At 47.7% G+C, this 17183-nt stretch overlaps 1 protein-coding gene across 3 annotated transcripts in view; it reads right to left on the bottom strand.

The window, feature by feature from the left end:
- Positions 1-17183, bottom strand: part of TNS3 (tensin 3) — a 252451-nt gene that overhangs the window by 51102 nt on the left and 184166 nt on the right. For all 3 annotated transcript variants that reach the window (XM_063085688.1, XM_063085686.1, XM_063085687.1), the window contains 3 exons: positions 10360-10529; positions 9159-9273; positions 8988-9071 (listed from right to left, as the gene is read on the bottom strand). In XM_063085688.1, coding sequence (XP_062941758.1) covers positions 8988-9071; positions 9159-9273; positions 10360-10529 — 369 coding nt within the window. The remainder of the gene's footprint in view (positions 1-8987; positions 9072-9158; positions 9274-10359; positions 10530-17183) is intronic.

The following is a 17183-nucleotide window of genomic DNA, read 5'->3' as shown; positions in this document are numbered from 1 at the left end:
GTCCTGGCTACTCTGTCTGACTGCCCCATACTGTCCCTGGTCCTTCATATTACCATTACAACACACTCCCAGGAAAACTAAATATTTGAATTCATATCTAAACATTTTTAAGGGAGCAAATATTTAAATATCCATCACCTTCCTGGAAAGAGTGCTGTCATCTAAAGGACGAGTGCATTGTGCACAAGCACAGGTGACAGGGGCACACATCTGGGAAGAGCAGGCTACCTGGGGCTCTGACCCACGGGGGACTCCCACTCCAGGCTTCTGTCTGGAGTTACAACTATTGCTGGTTTCCCAGCTTCTGACCTCACCCTGCGTTTTGCTGCGTGTTCTCCTAGTAGTACTGGCGGCCACCATTCGCTGAACGGCAGCAGGGTCTGGGCCAGGTGCCTGAGCTGCACATTCTAGTTCAGTCTTCACAAGAACCATGTGTACGGGAGAGAAAACCAAGGCTTGGAGAGGCCCTGCCCGAGACCACCCAGTTAGGAAGTGTCAGCGCCAATGCGTGTGCGTCCAGGTCTGACCAGGGGACTGTCAGGAGAGGTACCACCAAGCACCACTCTGTGCATCCATCCAGGCTCCCCTGTCCACCGTGGGGCACTTCAGACAGCAGTGTCTAACAGGAGGATGATGTTCTAACAGAGCCTGCTTGAGCCTGGCAATGGGATGAAACTCCACATTTTGGGTGCTGAAAATCTTTTGAAATATTTGGATGTCACAGTGGAAAAAGATCTATTTAATAACCTTTGGCTCTGCTCTTCATGACTAGTCACTAACAACCAGCCAGACAGAAGAAAGGTGGTAACAGAGAAGGTTGGGGCCAGGGGAGGGGTTGCTTGGTAGCATTTGCCAAATACTGTGGTGTAAATACTGGCATCCTGGCAGATCTCAAGCTACCGACATGATGTCAACCAGCTCATGAAATTCTTCCCACCTTAACAGCCGGCTCTCAGGTACCAGCAGGCCCCGGCAGGCCCCAGCCCCAGGGAATTAAGAAAAGTCTCCTTTAATTCACCCAGCTATTAATAAATCTAGAGGAGACTTTGGTCTGCTTTGTTTACTTAGTTTGATTGTTTATTGCAGAGTTGCTTGTTTTGGGGAAGGGTGGGTGCAGGATGCTCGTGGCAGACGGCAGGCCCAGGCCAGCTTGCAGGATACCTGGCACTGGGGCCTTATGGCTAAACTAGGTGCCCAGAGGGCCTGGAGAGAAAGACACAGAAGAACGTGTGATACCTGGATGGAAGGCGAAGGCTGTGTTCAGAGTACCTGCTGGGCTAGACTGGACATCGGGGGGCCTGTCCTATGACAAGACACTTCGTGACCAAACTTCAGCCAGCCTGCTCTGAGTCTTCTTCTCCACTAGGCCTTGACCTTGGCCTCAGTCTCGGTCCTTGGCAAGCTCAGTTTTAGCAAGAATCCTGTTTTGTCATCCTCCATGTTTGGTATCTGATCAAGTTCCTCACCCCTCACCTATCATGTCTCTGTCCTTGGCCTGCCTTTAGCAGGAATCCTGTTAGGCCAGTTTAGCCATAATCTCCCTACGCTTGATGCTCCTCTCAGTAATTTCCTGCCAGCCCTGACCCGACCCCCTCACTCTGCTCCTTGGCTATAAATCCCCAGCCATCTTCGCTGCAATTGGAGCTGAGCTCAGCTCTTTCCCCTCCTGCAATAGTACTGAATAAAATCTGTCTCAATTGCCTTTCACTATTGTCCAGCTCTGTTTCCCTTTGACATCTGACCTGCTGGTTATCAGGGAAATAACCTGACATCTGAGCAGGTGCCAAGTTACGTTTTATATAATAAGATGTACAGAGGAATTTTACGTACATAGTGTTATACTCTCTGCATACTAACAAGAAGCTAGAAGGTAATTTAGACAGTAATGAAAATAGTAACAAAATCAGAATCAAGCCCCAAATCCACTCCATTAAGGTCAGTTGACGGCACCACGTGAAGCTTGAACAAATGCTCACTTTTCTTCCCATCTTTTCTGAAACCATTTTGGTTGGAGCAGCTCCACCCACTGCCATCCCAGCTCCCACTGCTGTTCTGCTTGCAGCAGCCAGTGATGTGTGAAATGCAAACCTGAGTGGTCACCTCTGCATCTTAGGGCTCTGTAAAGACCCTGCACTGCTGTGGATGCTGCACCACCAGCTCTACAGCCTGCAGAGAAGGCTCTTGCCTGGCTGGCCTCCTCACACCAACACGTCTCTGCAGACTGCTAGTCTCCAGCCTGTCCTGTCTGCCCGTGCCACAGGGCCTTTGCACCTGCTACTTCTCTATCCAAAACCCCCCCCCCTCCATTCACCTAGTTAAATCCTTGTTAATTCCTACTCATCCTTTAAACCTCTCTGACTTGCTCACCAAGACCAACTGGCACACAGCAGCACAGTCCTCCCCTGGGAAGTTCCCCCCGTTATGAGATCACTGAATCTTGTCACTCTGCCAGTGGCACTTCCATGAGGCAGGGCTGGGTCTCTCTGGTTTAACAAAGCACCTGGGAGTGGATGTGCTCAGTGAATAGGTGTGGAGAGCAGCCAGGTTTATTCATCACCAAGTTTCCTTTACTTTATATTTTAACTTTTTATTATAGAAAATCCCAAACAAATACAAACGTAGGGAGACTTGTATAATGAACCTCCATACAGACTTTACCCAGCTTCAACTGTCCTCAACTCATAGCCAGTACTGTTTCAACTACACCCACCCCATGATATTTCATTTAACTTTTAAATTTTGAAATCAGTGTAGATTCACATGTAGTTATAAGTCATTATAGAAATACTATGTACTCTTTATCCAGTTCCCCCCTACAGCAGCATCTTGCAAAAGTATGCTCAGATATTAATGTTGATATGGTCTAGACAGAATGTTCCATTCCTATGAGGACCCCTCCTAACCACTAGCAAACACTAACCTGTTCCCCAGGTTAGTGTTCCCCAGATGCTGAAGGATATCTAGGTTGTTTCCAGTTTGGGGCTATTAAAAATAAAGCTACTATAAAAAATTGTGCACAGGTTTTTGTGTGAACTTAAACCTGTGTCTCTGAGATAAATGCCCAGGAATGCAACCACTGAGTCATATGGTAGATGCATATTGAGTTGTTTTTTTTTAATTTTTTTTAAAGAAACTGTTGAACTGTTTTCCAGAGTGGCCACACCATTCTGACATCCCCACCAGCACTGTATGAGGGGTCCAGTTTCTGTGCATCTTCATCAGCATTTGGTGTTAGCACTATTATTTTAGTCATTTTGTCAGATGTGTAGTGATGTCTCACTGTGGTTTTTTTTTTTTTTTTTTTTTTTCTGTCTTTTTCGTGACCGGTACTCAGCCAGTGAGTGCACCGGCCATTCCTATATAGGATCCGAACCCGCGGTGGGAGCGTCGCCGTGCTCCCAGCGCCGCGCTCTCCCGAGTGCGCCACGGGCTCAGCCCCTCACTGTGGTTTTAATCTGCATTTCCCTGATGGCTAATGATGCTGACCGTCTTTTCATGTGCTGATTTGCTGTCTGTACATTCTCTTCAGTGAGCTCTCTCTTCACATCCTTTGCCCATTTTCTAAGCGGATTGTTTGTTTCTTTACTGCTGGGTATTGAGGGTTCTCTATTCTAGATGAAACTCTTCTTGGACATGTGGCTTGAGAATATTTTCTTTCAGTCTGTAGCTTGCCTTTTTATCTTCTTCCCAGGTTCTTTTCATAGCAAAAGTTTTAATTTTGATAAAGTCCAGTTTATCAATTTTTCCTTTTATGGCTCATGCTTTTGGTGTCAAGTCTCATAACTTTTTGCCTAGATTGCAAAGATTTTATCTAATTTTTTTCTAAAAGTTTCATATTTTTGCACTTAAGTCCATGATCCATTTTAAGTTAATTTTTCTGTGAAGTGTGAGACTTTCACTGATGTTCATTGTTTTCCATTTGGGTCCCCAATTGCTCCAGCATTGATGGTTGAAAGGCTGTTTTTCCTCCACTGACCTCCTTTTGCATTGTGTGGGTCTATTTCTGGGTTCTCTGTTCTGTTCCACTGATCTGTGTATATCCCTCCGCCAATACTACACAGTCTTGACTATCGTAGCTTCATAATGTCCTGAAATTAGGTAAAAATCATTCATCCCACTTTATTCTTTTAAAAAATTGTTTTGGCTATTACAGGTCCTTTGCCTTTCCAAATAAATTTTAGAATTATCTTGTCTATAAAATATCTTGCTGGGATTTTGATAGGAATTATGATAAAACTATGAATTTGAAAAGACCTGCCATCTTTACTAGCTTGAGTTTTCCACCCCATTCCTCCCCATTTATTTAGATATTCTTTTGGTCTTCCATCAGCATTGTGTACTTTTCAGCACCCAAGTCTTGTACATGTTTTCTTAGGTTTACACATAAACATTTAGATTTTTTGACTTTTTTTTTTTTTTTTTAATTTCAGTTTCTACACTGACAAAGATTCTCTACTTAGCCAAACTTAAGTCAGGCTCCCAGACTTCTCCTAGGCCCATCTGTGTACTTTGCAAAATCCACAGAACCCTGATAAATCAGTTTGGTGAAAACCCCGTACCCTGGACATCTGATCGTCCTCAGTATCTGATAAGGTTCCTCATCCTCCTCCACGCCCCGGGTGATGTCTGATCAGCCTGGCTTGTCTGCAGCGAGAATCCTGTTAGGTCAGTGTAGGCAGAATCTCCCTTAATCCTGATGTTTCCTATTAGTAATTTTCCATCCAGTGACCACCCCTCACCCTGTAAATTCCCACTGGCCCACACTGTATTAGGAGTTGAGCCAAATCTCTCTCCCCCACTTCAGGATCCTGTTGCAGTGGTCCCTGCACCTACTGAGATGGTCCTGAATAACGTCTTCCTCACTGTGCTTTAACAAGTGTCATTGGATAATTTTTCTTTGACATGTTCATTGCTAGGATAAATACAATTGATTTTTGTGTGTTGATCTTATAACCTACAAACTTTCTAAATTCCCTTATTTGTTCTAGGAGGTTTCTTTTTTTGTATATTCCTTGGGATTGTCCACATAGACAATCATGTCATCAGCCAAAAAAAAGGCAGTTTTATTTCTTCCCTTCCAATCTGATGTCTTTAATTTCCTTTTTTGCATTTTGCCTTTGTAGAACTTCCAGCACTGTGCTAAATGAGAGTGATGTTAGCTGTAGGGTTTTTTATGATATTGAAGGAGTTTCCCTCTTGAATTTTACTGGGAGATTTTACTCATAAATGGGTGTGAACTTTGCCATATATACATTTTTTTTTTCTTTTGCATTGATTGATCAAAGTATGTAAATTTCCTTCTTTAGCTTGTTAATATGGTAGACTCCATTGATGGATTTTCAAATGTTGAAAAACAACCTTGCATTCCTGGAATAAATCCCACATGGCCATGGTGTGTGATTCTTTTTACATATTATTGAATTCTATTTGCTTATATTTTATTACGGAGTTTTGTGTCTATATTCATAAGAGCTATTGATCTGTAGTTTTCTTTTTTCATTGTCTTTATCTGGTTTGGGTGTCAGGTTAATACTGGCTTCATAAAACGAATTGGGATGTGTTCCTTCCTCTTCTGTTTTCTGGAAGGGATTGTGTAGAATTAGTGTTAACTCTTCTTTAAATGTGTGGTAGAACTCTCCAGTGAAACCAGCTGGGCCAGGAGAGTTCTTTTTTGGGAGTTTATAATTCGATTTCCTTAATAGTAACAGGGTATTCACATATTTCATTATTGGGTGAGTTATCATTGTTTGTGCTTATTGAGGACTGGGTCTATTTCCCTCACATGATAAAGAATCATATAAAAACCATGTGTGTAGAGCTGTCTGTGGTATTCCCTTATTATCCTTACGGTGTCACAGGGTCTTTAGTGATCTCAGGGATCGTGCCCATTTCTTTCCCAAGATCAGTAAACTGTGTCTTCTCCTTCTTGACAGTCTTGCTAGAGGTCTGTCAATTTTATTGATCTTTTCAAAGAACCAGCTCTTTCATTCATTTTCTTTATTGTTTCTCTGCTTTTAATTTCATTGACTTTGGCTTATATTTTTAATATTTCCTTCTTTTGCCCATCTCGGGCTTAGTTTGCTCTTTTTCCAGGTTCTGGAGGTAAGAGCTTAAACTTCTCACTTCCCGCTTTTCTTCTTTTCCAATGTTTATAGTTACTGTTATAAATTTTCCTCTCAGCACTGCTTTAGCTGTATCCCACAAATTTTGATATGTTTTATGTTCATTTTTATTCAGTTCAATATATTTTTTTTTATTTCCCTTGAGACTTCCTCTTTGACCCATGAATTAATTGTGTGTTGTTTAGTTTCTAGGTGTTTGGAGATTTTCCTGTTACCTTCTGTTACTGATCTCTAGTTTGATTCCATTATGGTTGGAGAACATGCTCCATATAGTTTCAATTCTTTTTAATCTGTTGAAGTTTGTTTTATGGCCTAGGAGGTGGCCTACCTGGGGCCATTGGTCTCAAGGTCCCTGGCTAGTGGGTCTTTTTCTCCCCATCTCTCAGAGTTTTCTTATATTTGTTTTATATACTGCCCAGGGTTTTTAACTGTACATAGACAGAGGAATAGGGAAAAGTATGTCTGATCTACCTTCCAGGAAGAGAAGCCTCTCTTAATGATATTTTATTTATTATTTTTATTTTGGGCAGCTGGCCAGTCACGGGGATCAAACCCTGGACCTTGGTGTTATCAACACCATGCTCTAACCAACCGAGCTAACTGGTGCAATGGTATTTTAAACCAAATAATCTCATTCTTATGCACATCATTAGCTAGCTCTAACTGATACATAACCAGGCATTATTACAGATGCGAAATGGATACTACTTCAAAACTGCACAGTGTACATATTAGAGTCTATATTTGTAGATGAGGAGACAGAAGTTCACAAGGGTCACCTAAGCACAAGAATCACAGTTATCCTGTGACTCTGAGACCTTCCACGTGCTTTTCCAGTCATGACGTCATGTCACAACCACGTTAGACAAGAACTGTACAACCTGTCCCTGGCTATGGAATCAGGCTGACTGACAGGTCTGGAATTCTGGCTTTGCCATTCACTAGTTGTGTGGCTCAGGCAATATACTTAACTTCTCTGTCAGTTTCCTCATCTGTAAAACACGGATAACAGTAAGAGTAACCCTTATAATGTGACTGCAATGAAAGGAAATCATCCTTTAGGACAAGCTTTGGTGTTGCAGGATGACGGAATTCTAGGACAGAGGGCTGATTCTAGTACAAATCCACTAAATGCGTCCAAGTTAGCAGTCAAGTGTGGTCGACTCCATGAGGAGAGGGGCTGGGCGGGACAGAAGGGATGTCCCTCTATTTGCTTCCATCTAAATTATAAAAATATAGGACATATGAATGGCTATACATGTTTGAGTCTGTCACACTAACACACACCGGAATATACATACGTCTTCTCATGGAATGCTTATATAATGTATAAATACAAATGCAGGAACATTGTGCACGTTTTTTCTTATCTTAAATTTCAGTCACACCTGCTGAGAAATATGGATAGTTTAATTGCTATACACAGTGTATGAAGAGAGGCATTCATGGTCCTAAAACTGTGAAGGAAACTTTAGGAGAAAGACGACCCTTCTATTAAATGACCCACAGACTTGGTTTGCTCTGGAGGAAGAAGGAGAATGGAACTAGCTGTCGCTATCACAACTGCTCCTGTAAGGGGCAGGATTGCAACACAATTCAGTGGAAATCTGCCTTCCCAGGTAATCTGCCCAATAACCATTAACAGTATCCCTCACTTGCCCTCACCAGGGCAGAAAAGCAGCAGCATAAGGAATCTAAAATTACAGAGAAGAGTGGCTTTAAAATGCACACAGGGCTTTAGGCTACGTTCTCTCCCCGCCTGCCTGAGCTCACCCCATCCTGGCCTCTCAGGGCACAGAGACAACATCCACCTGGAAGAACACTGAGTAATCCGCCCTGATGCCTGCCCCTCCCCGGGATGGCTGCACGAGGGACAAGTTGAAAAGTATGGAAAGTGTCCCTGAGCTCCACTGGACAGACTCAGGGACAATGACCGAGCATCAATGACGGGAGAAGCCACATAGCTGTGCATGATAAGGTAGCTGGGGTGACAGCATCTAGGGCTGCCCCTGCAGCCAATGCATGCAGAGAAACTGCTCCCTGTTGCAACCTGATTTCTCAGTAAGGGTGTGGGGGATGTTCTAGTTTCCTTCTTGCAACTCCTCACTGGCCAGTAATTCCACAAGGGGTTCAAAAGCACGAATGCTGAACTGCCTCCAGGCACCACTGAACTTGCCATAAATGCGCATCTCTGTAGCTGTAGGAAGGGTTGAACTGGATTGCTCCCCACAGGGTGCCCGTGACCCGACATTGTGCTGCTTCCCGCGCCCTCCCCACCCAAGTGGATTTTACAGCCACACTCCCACAGCTTCCCTGGTGCTGTGATTTGAATGTCTGTCTCCTCCAAAGCTCATGTCAGAACTCAATCCCCAATATGGTATCTGAAAGGCGGGGCCTTTGGGAGGTGATTTGATCGTGAGGACTCTACCCTCATGAATGATCAATCCATTTGTGGATTAATGAGGTTATCCGGGGTAGGGGTAGACTGGGAGCTTCACAAGGAGAGGAAGAGAGCGTGTGTAAATGTGCTCTTGCCCAGCCCTCACTACGTGACAGCCTGCATCATCACGGCACTGTGTAGACAGGAAGGCGGCCCTCACCAGATGTGCCCCCTGGACCTTGGACTTCCCAGCTGCCCAAACCACAAGAAATAAATTCTGTCTCTTTATAAATTACCCAGGTATTATGTTATAAGTAATGAAAAACAGACTAATACACCTGGCAAGATCTGCCTTCACCCCAGGCTGCTGACACGTGACATACATGGAAATATCCTTGCATAAGAAGATGTCTTTGGGAAAGTGGCGACTGTGCAAGGTGGTACAGGAGCCATCTTGTGCTCATAACACACGGTGGATTTCTTACCACGTCCTCCTTTGTGAAGGCTGGACGGGCTGCTCATCTGGGGCTCAGGTGGGCTGAACGGAGGATAGCGCGGGGGCGTTTTCACTGGAAAAGAAAGCAGAGCGAGCGGCTGTTGTCACTCTCCTCCTTGCGGTGTCAAGTTGCACACAGCTTGTTTTACATCGTTCTTACCATACGGTGTTTCTGGAGACACAGGAAATGCTGGTGTTGTACACACAGATTCCTTGCTACTTAAAATCCTGCCGTCGATCATATCGAGGTCTGGGGGATATGCGGTGATCCTTGTCTGAAATTGGCATGGGGAAGAAAATAGAAGAACGGGAGTCAGGGTAAGGCCCCTGTGAACAGCCGTGGCCCCCCGGTCTGGACCACTGGGCTGAGACCTCATCGGAAAGTGGGGATGAGGAAGCCGAGGTCCGGATCCACTGCTCAGAACCAGCCCCACCTCTCCCAGCCACAGAAAACTAGAAGATGCTTTCACGTTCAACAGTAAAGGAAGAGGAAAATATTTTATAGTCCACCATTTTAATACCGTATTATACAGCTAATAAATGAAGTTGACAGAGAGTCTGAAATAGCACAGGGAATGCACATTGCAGCATTAAGTGAACACAGGATAAAATAATCCTTAACTGGTATGTTCATAGATATGTAAAAATACACAATAAATTAAACACACGGTATAGAAAGAGGGCTGGGAGGAAATATTCCAAATATTAACACTGGTTTTGTTTGTCAGTTAAGACCATAAGCGACTTTTTTTTCTCACCTATTCTGTAGGTTCCAACTTTTCTAACTTAGAATAAAGCCCATATTTAAAAAGGTTTACTTATTTTGGTTATACCAACCTATCTTACTTTGATTCTGATTAGAAGTCTCAACTGCATTTCCCAGAAGAGCAAGGAAAGCTGTTGTGAGTAGATCTCGCCCTGAGGTCACCTTCTGTGAAGGGCTTGGATGGAGGACTAGGAGCCTTGCCTGATGGCCTTGAGCGAGTATGTTTTGGCTGCTGCTGTCCCTTTACTGAATCCCACTAAGGCCAGGTCCGCAGCTGCGCTGCCTCTAACCCGCACAGCCCATTCCACAGATCAGAGCACAGAGGTGCAGAGCCAGGAGAGGTGCCTTGCCTGCATGCCCATCTCTGGGGAGTGCTGGGATTCGCATCCAGGCTCTGACCACACACCCTGCTCTCCCAACCACACCACCTGCCAGTCACAGAGGAGCCGTGCCTGGGAGATGGGGTCGGAGGTGGGGTCTGAGGGTTACGGTGGGCTGTGTGCAGGGACCGTGCTGGCCATCCCCATTCCCTGAGCCCTAGGACAGGAAAGCCAGTGGAAATGAGCCCGGGTTGGCACATGGCCATGGCACGCACCTCTTTGACTTCAGCTGGAGAGGGGAAAGGCGTCAGGCTTGGGGCTTGGTCCACACTGGCCTTTCCCCATGCACATTTGGAGAAGGACAGCTGCCCGCTGGCATCATTATCATACTGCCCAAGGCTCAGCTTCCGGAGTCTTCCGCCCAGTGGCTGGTCACCTGAGGAGCCTGCTAGGAAAGAGACAGGTGGGCTCAGGGTGCTTTCCTTACAGAGGAGCACGCAGGCCCTTAATGAAAACCTGACTGGAAAACTTCCTGAAGGTACTTTGTATTTCATTGTTGGTCAACATTGCTCAGGGCAGATGCCCTGGCTGCTGCAGACAGATGTGAAACCCAGGGGCGCTCTCAGACTCCCATGGCAGCCCTGGAAGCACGCAGCTCCTGCAGGCCTCTGGGGGACAGGACCAAGCATCAGGACTCAGCCCGCAGCACTGGGTGGCAGTGACGGTGGCTGAGCTCAGAGGGAACCTGCCTCGTGCCTGCCTGGGTGCCCCAGTCAGGATGGCAGTGTGCTGTCGATCATGTACATGCAATGACTCTGGCAAAGCGTGGTCCTACTGTGACAGTTTGAATCTTAACAATGAGACGTTCTGGAGGGGGAAAGACCTTAGTTCAAGCACCAACAATGAACATTCACCTTCCCAAGCTTTCCCTGCCAGCAAGGCCTCAGGCATTTACTCCTGATGTAGATTCCCAAGGACCCCACTCTTGATCGAATCCAATTCTCTTTGGGGAGTGGTGGGGGAGTTGGGTCAAGGGCTGGAATCCAGATTTTTTTTTTTTTTTTTTTTTTTTTTTACTTCTTCTAGGGGATTCTTCTGATTGGGCAGTTAGAGAAAACCTGCTGCAGGCTATTAAAATAATAATGTTCCTACTGGTGATGTGATCTGAAAATTCAGACTCAACAATTTCTCCTATAGTTTGGACTTAAGCTGTAAACACATAATCCCTGCAAGTGTGAAGTTCATGATGACACTTCACTGAAAAGTGGGTTTGAATCACTGATGTGTGCAACAAACAGAAGGCTCTCCTTAGAATGACCCTGCCAAACTGGCTGATGGGTCCTCGCCCAACGTGAAAAACATCATGGTTGTGACCTACACTGTCATGCTGAGCCCCACCAAGAAGCCCTGCCCACCTCCTCATCTCTCCCCCCACATCCAGACACTTCGAAGCTCAGCAGAATGAGAAGACTGGCGTGATGAAGGGACAGTGACGGGGCACTAGCCTGCTGCGTGTGCCTGGGGGAATCAGCACGATTCCTCTGCCCTTTCCTGATATCTACACACCACTCACAGCCTAGACATTCAGAAGTCATGTGGCTCTGACACTTCTGGAGATGTGAATTGGAAACAGGAAGGACTATTGCTTCTGGGCAACTTGCAAAATAACATGTGGTGTTTTATCACAAATGACACTACGACATTATGCCAATGCCCAGCATTGCATGGAGCCCAAAGAAAAGTGTGGAAGGTGTGGCCAGGTGTTCCCTTTCACCTACACAAGGCAGCCTGGAGCTTACTGTGGCCTGACCTCAGCCCAGAGCAGCTCCTGGACTGACATTTGAAAGCAGCCTGCTTCAGATCCAAAGCCCCCTTAGTGTTAGTTGAAAACCAGCCAGCACGGCCTCTCAGGTGGCTCTGAGGGCACTTCTCTATAAAGATGGGAACATTCCAGTTTTGTCCAGATGGAAATGGGTCAGAGAAACAATCTGCAAAACTGAAACATGGGTCTGAGAGCATGAGGCTTAGTTAGACATTTTTAAAACTCTCTTCGAAGTTTCCTTTAACAATTTAGTTTCAAAGCAGCTAGCAAATAAGGCTTATGCTTTAGCTGATGCCGGGCTCCGTCCTGGGCATTCCCACCTCTTCCCTCGAGGAGGCTCTGAAACAGGGCTGAGGAAGGGACTGTGGATGCTATTTTGCAGGCAAGGAAACTTGAGAGTTAGGTTCCACGTGGGGCCCGAGGTAACTCAGCAAGCACAACGGTAGACCAGAACTCAAGCCCAGGCCCTGGTGCCAAGTCTAGAACGTTCCACCAGCACTGCCTCCACATAACCACCACATGGCACCCAGGGCAGAGACCCCAATGCAGCCAGGCCACAGGCCCCACATCTGCAGGAAGGGAGCAGGGGGTCCCACGGGCAGGGGACGCAGCAGTTTGTGTGAGAACTGGGCTCAGTGAGAATTCCAGAGAGGGCCCACCTCCTGTCCACTGAGGGTATGGTGCGTTCCCAGGAGCGCCCTCTGGAGGCTGGGCCAAGTCCTGCCCCACGCCCACCCTGGGGCTCTGTCTCTCTCACACTCACACTCACACGCACTCACACTCACAGTCTCACGTTTTCTCACATCCTCTCACACTCAGTCTCACACACATACAGTCTCTCACACACGCAACACTCACAGTCACACACACAATCTCTCACACTCTCTCACATAGTCTCTCGTGCACTTTCTCACCCCACACGCTCTCACAATCACACACTCGCACACGACCACCTCTGTGCTTCAACATGGCTGTGCGGCTGCTCCAGCTGCCCGCTGACTCATGGTCCATGTCTGTCGAGGGTCCTGTTCTGTGTTGCCCATCCTGGAGGGGAGGTTCACCCCTCAGGCCCACCCCACTGCCCTGTTTCTGCACAACCTCATCCCTGGGTAAAACAAGCCCTGCCACCCCAGGGAGCAGCCTGTCAGTCTGGCATTCCTGGGAATCATTTCCATCTGAGCCTTTCCTCCAGGATGAAGAGACCCGCCAGCATCTCCAATTTGGAGGAGCAGGGGCTGGGGGAGAGGGGCAGGTGCTGGGAGCTCCTGCCTCCCCTGAAGCTCCCTGGGTGGATGGCCCCTCCCGGGGCTCCAACCAGCCCAGCCCCATAGTCCGCAGTGTGGCTTTCACTGCTGGGAGCTGGCTGACAACGTGACAAAAAAGGGCTATGCCAGCTTTGGAAACACCTGCAGGTCTCCAGGCAACCCACAGGTGGCCGCAGAGCAGTGGGTGCCCCGGGATGGTCTTGGGTGTGCACACAGATGCCAGGGCCCCGCATGCAACACCAGCAGGGGCAGGGCCCTCGCAGGGGCAGGGTGCAGGCGTCCTATTGCGGGCACTGCTGTCTCCACCTGGCCAGCCGTCTCACTCCAAAGCTGCAACAGAACTTCTGAGCCACCGTTGACAGGTGGCTCCAGGTGGGGCAGAGGCAGGAGTAATCAGAGCACTTGCGCCTCCCACGCTGGTGTCTGGGTGACTATGAGGAGGCTGGTCACTGCAGGATGTTCCCAGGAGTTTCATTTGCTCTCTCTGTGCCCTGCCTTCCACCCTCTGTGCTCCCACCCCCGGACAAGTCTATGTAAACAGCAGGTGCCTTATCTCTGCACCACCACCTCAGAGGGCTCTGTTTCCTTTCTGACGACAGATGCAGGAGCAGCCACCTGTCCCAGCCAGGTGGGGACAAGGATCAGGTCTCACGCAGCTCTCACATCCATCTGAGCCACCTGAGGACTCACTGCATCTTTGTTAAGTTGGTGAGGGGTGAACAGGTGAGCCAAGGCCACAGGTCAGGAGTCCAATGCTGAGAGATCAGGGGTGAACAGGTGAGCCCAGGCCACAAGTCAGGAGCCCAGCACCAAGAGGTAAATAGGCCCTGTATCTCAATGAAGACATACACTTGATTTTGCACACTGAGGTTCAACTCGTGAGCATTCCCAGAGGGAATAATTCAACCCTTTGAGTCCCTAAATTACTTCCTACATACTTCACATTAACATGAAGTCATCAGCACTTGCAGCAGACAATCTATCCTTGTCCCAGCCTCGCTCCTCCTACAGCCCACCCTCCTCAGGGCTGCCCTGGTCCTAAGCAGGACCACCTGCAGCCTCCCCATCACACCCACCCTGTCTTTGAGCTTCCAGTAGGACCACGAGGTGAGGACAGAGCCTCGTGTCCCCCCTGACACCCACAACCTATCCCAATGGCCCCTCTCCTGCTCCCACAGGCTCAGGAGACAGAGGTAACATTCCTCACTGCTCACACCGCAGCCTATGTGCCAAAATCAAATTTAAAGAACTGATTATAATCCAGTGAGGCTGGGCAATCTGAACAATGAAGCACTGAATGGGCTGGATAATAAAATAGTTAAAACCTATTCTCTGCTTGGTACTAAAAAATCCATGTCATTAAACTGGCCAAGACTATATTTACTTCTTATTTTCAGTTAAGAAGTCAAATCCAGGAAAAGAGCAAAAAAGGAGACCTCATGAGAGCAGTGAGAGCTGGCTGCCATGTAGTGTGGCTGTCAACGCTGGGAGCTGTACTGAAAAGGTGACAAGAGGGACTGTGCCAGCACTGGGAGCAGCTACGGGGCTCTGGGCAACCTGCCCTCCCTCCCCCAGTTCCCCAAGGTGCCTCTTCTGAGAAAAACCAAGTAGAAAAGGGGACAAAATCCAAGCCACCACACTGGGACATTTGCAGGCAAAGAGCTGCTCCGGGAGCTCCAGCTGGGCCCACCTGCACCTGCCTGCACCTGCCTGGCTCCCCACCCCTGGCAGACGCTGCATGCAGAGGGCTGCACCTGCTTCTCTGCTGGTTCCCAGCCAATAAAAAAGAAACCCCAACCTGTTCCTGGTGGTTACAAAGGCTGTAAGTACTCAGAGCAGAAACCTCGGGGACTTTGGACCCCCAGTGAACGCAGATCACGGCGATGGGAAGGTGATCTGCAACTCAACCCACGAGTCTTGTTCCATGGAGGGAGGACCAGGGAGTGGCTTTTCCTTTACAAAAAGCCTCATACCCCTGTGGTCTGGGTGACGTGCTGAGTCCACCAACACACGGTACTGAAACATAACCTGCACCGCCTCCTGGGCCAGTCCCTCTGCTGGGCACTCAGATGTCCTCCCACGGGCCTCCTTTCCTCCTGACTCTGATTACCCACTCAGGGCCTCAGGATCCACCTGACCCAAGCTATAAAATAGGATGCATGTCCCCGGTGTCCCCCTCACTGCCAGTCCCCTAGACAAGCACATTTTCTCATTTTAGCAGTTTCACTGTTATTCATGGGACTGAGGGCAGAGAAAGGAAACCTGCTGAGCACCACCCAGCCAGCAGGCCATACAGGTGTCACTTTGGACCTTGCCAGACCTAGCAGGAGCTGAGATTCACGATGGGGCACAGGAGGACACTGAGCCTCGGAGGCAGAGTGACACTTGGTCACTCCAGCCACACGTAGGGATGGAGCCCTGTAGTGTTCCGGGGTTGGGAAACTGTGCCAGGGGCCAGGACAGCGTGACAGCAGGACCTTATCCAAGGCCACCAAGACAGGGCAGAGCAGGAGAGTCAGTCCTTGTCTGGGGGCACCCAGAGGCACTGCCCACAGAGCCCTGGAGAATCGGGGATTCAGGCCAAGATGGTCGGGGGCTGCTAAAGTGCTCATACATAGGCCTGCGTTCAGCCTACACTGGGGTCAGCACCATTATCGCCATTAGTCACCGAGCAGACTGACGTGCGAGAGAAGACCTTCACAGATCACTTAGGTAGAAAATTATATTTTAAGAAAAAACAACCACAAAGCTCCTTGGCAACTCTGCACCTTGTTCCAAATGCACCAAACTCCCACTTACGTAAACTAATCAAGAGAGTGCAAAACCACGGCCAGCTGAGAGCTCAGTGTATATTCCCTGAACAATGCTGTGGGTGGTTCAGATTTTTCTTGGTGACTATCGATGTTTGTGGGCACACAGCGGATCCTGGGCTGAGACACCACTGGGAGGCAGGAAGACGGGAGGGAAGGAAGATGGGTTAATGCCCAGGTACAGGCATGTGCTGCCCACTCAGACATTTTATGTCACCAAGTCCTCCCCATTGCGTAGTCATGTGGGGTTTATACCACGACCCATGGTAGGAGGCAGCTGGTGGGGTCGCCTGCCTCTGATAAATGGGACATGACTGCTGGCTGTCCTTTAAATTCTACATCCCGGTCACAAATTCTGGTCCTATCAGAATCGCCCGGGGAGACGTTCCAGCCTCAACGAGCCATGGGTTAGTTCTCCAGGTAACCAGGACACATGCCTGAGTTGACAGCTACAAATAGAAAACAGCAGTTCTCAAAGTTGGCTGTCCATCATCATCACACTAAAATCCTGAAGATCGGCCTCACCCACTACCTGTGAAATCAGAACCTCCAGGGGCAAGACCCAATTGTATTTTTAAAACTGCCCAGCTCCCAAGCTCGACAGCCATGGCAAGTTCCAGCCCCTGGATTCGCCAGGAGTTACTTGGGGAGCATTTAAAACAACTGTGACACCCAGGCCACCATCCTGCCCAATTCAATCTGGAGGTAGAAGCAGGCATCAGCATTTTTAGCATCTGCAGTTTAAAAAATTCCCTAGGTGATTCCAATGTGCAACCAGGTTGTCAAATTCCTGCTCTAAAGAAGAGATAGAATCTACTCAGCACATTTTCAGTAAACAACACAATATTAAAAGAGTAGGTTTTAGGTTCTCTTACCACACATTCACAAAAGTAACTGTGTGAGGAGACAGATATGTAAATTCCTTGAGTAGCTGTCGTTTCACTATGTATACACCTATCAAAATGTCATGTTTAACACCTTAAACATATGCAATAATAAATGAATTTTAAAAAGAAAAATAGGTGGGAACTTGTGGCGTCCTGGAACATGACCTATTTTAGAGTTCCCTATGTGGGCTGCTGCAAGCTATTTGTTTGTTTTTACAGGAGCACATAAGAATGAAGTCCAGCATCTCGCGGTCACGCACGGTGGGTTTTGGAAACTCTCTTGCATTCCTAGCATGGAAAACAAATAAAGGGCAA

Source organism: Cynocephalus volans, chromosome 2 (assembly GCF_027409185.1).
Source record: "Cynocephalus volans isolate mCynVol1 chromosome 2, mCynVol1.pri, whole genome shotgun sequence".
Taxonomy (NCBI): Eukaryota; Metazoa; Chordata; class Mammalia; order Dermoptera; family Cynocephalidae; genus Cynocephalus; species Cynocephalus volans.
This window is presented reverse-complemented; position numbering and strand designations above follow the sequence as displayed.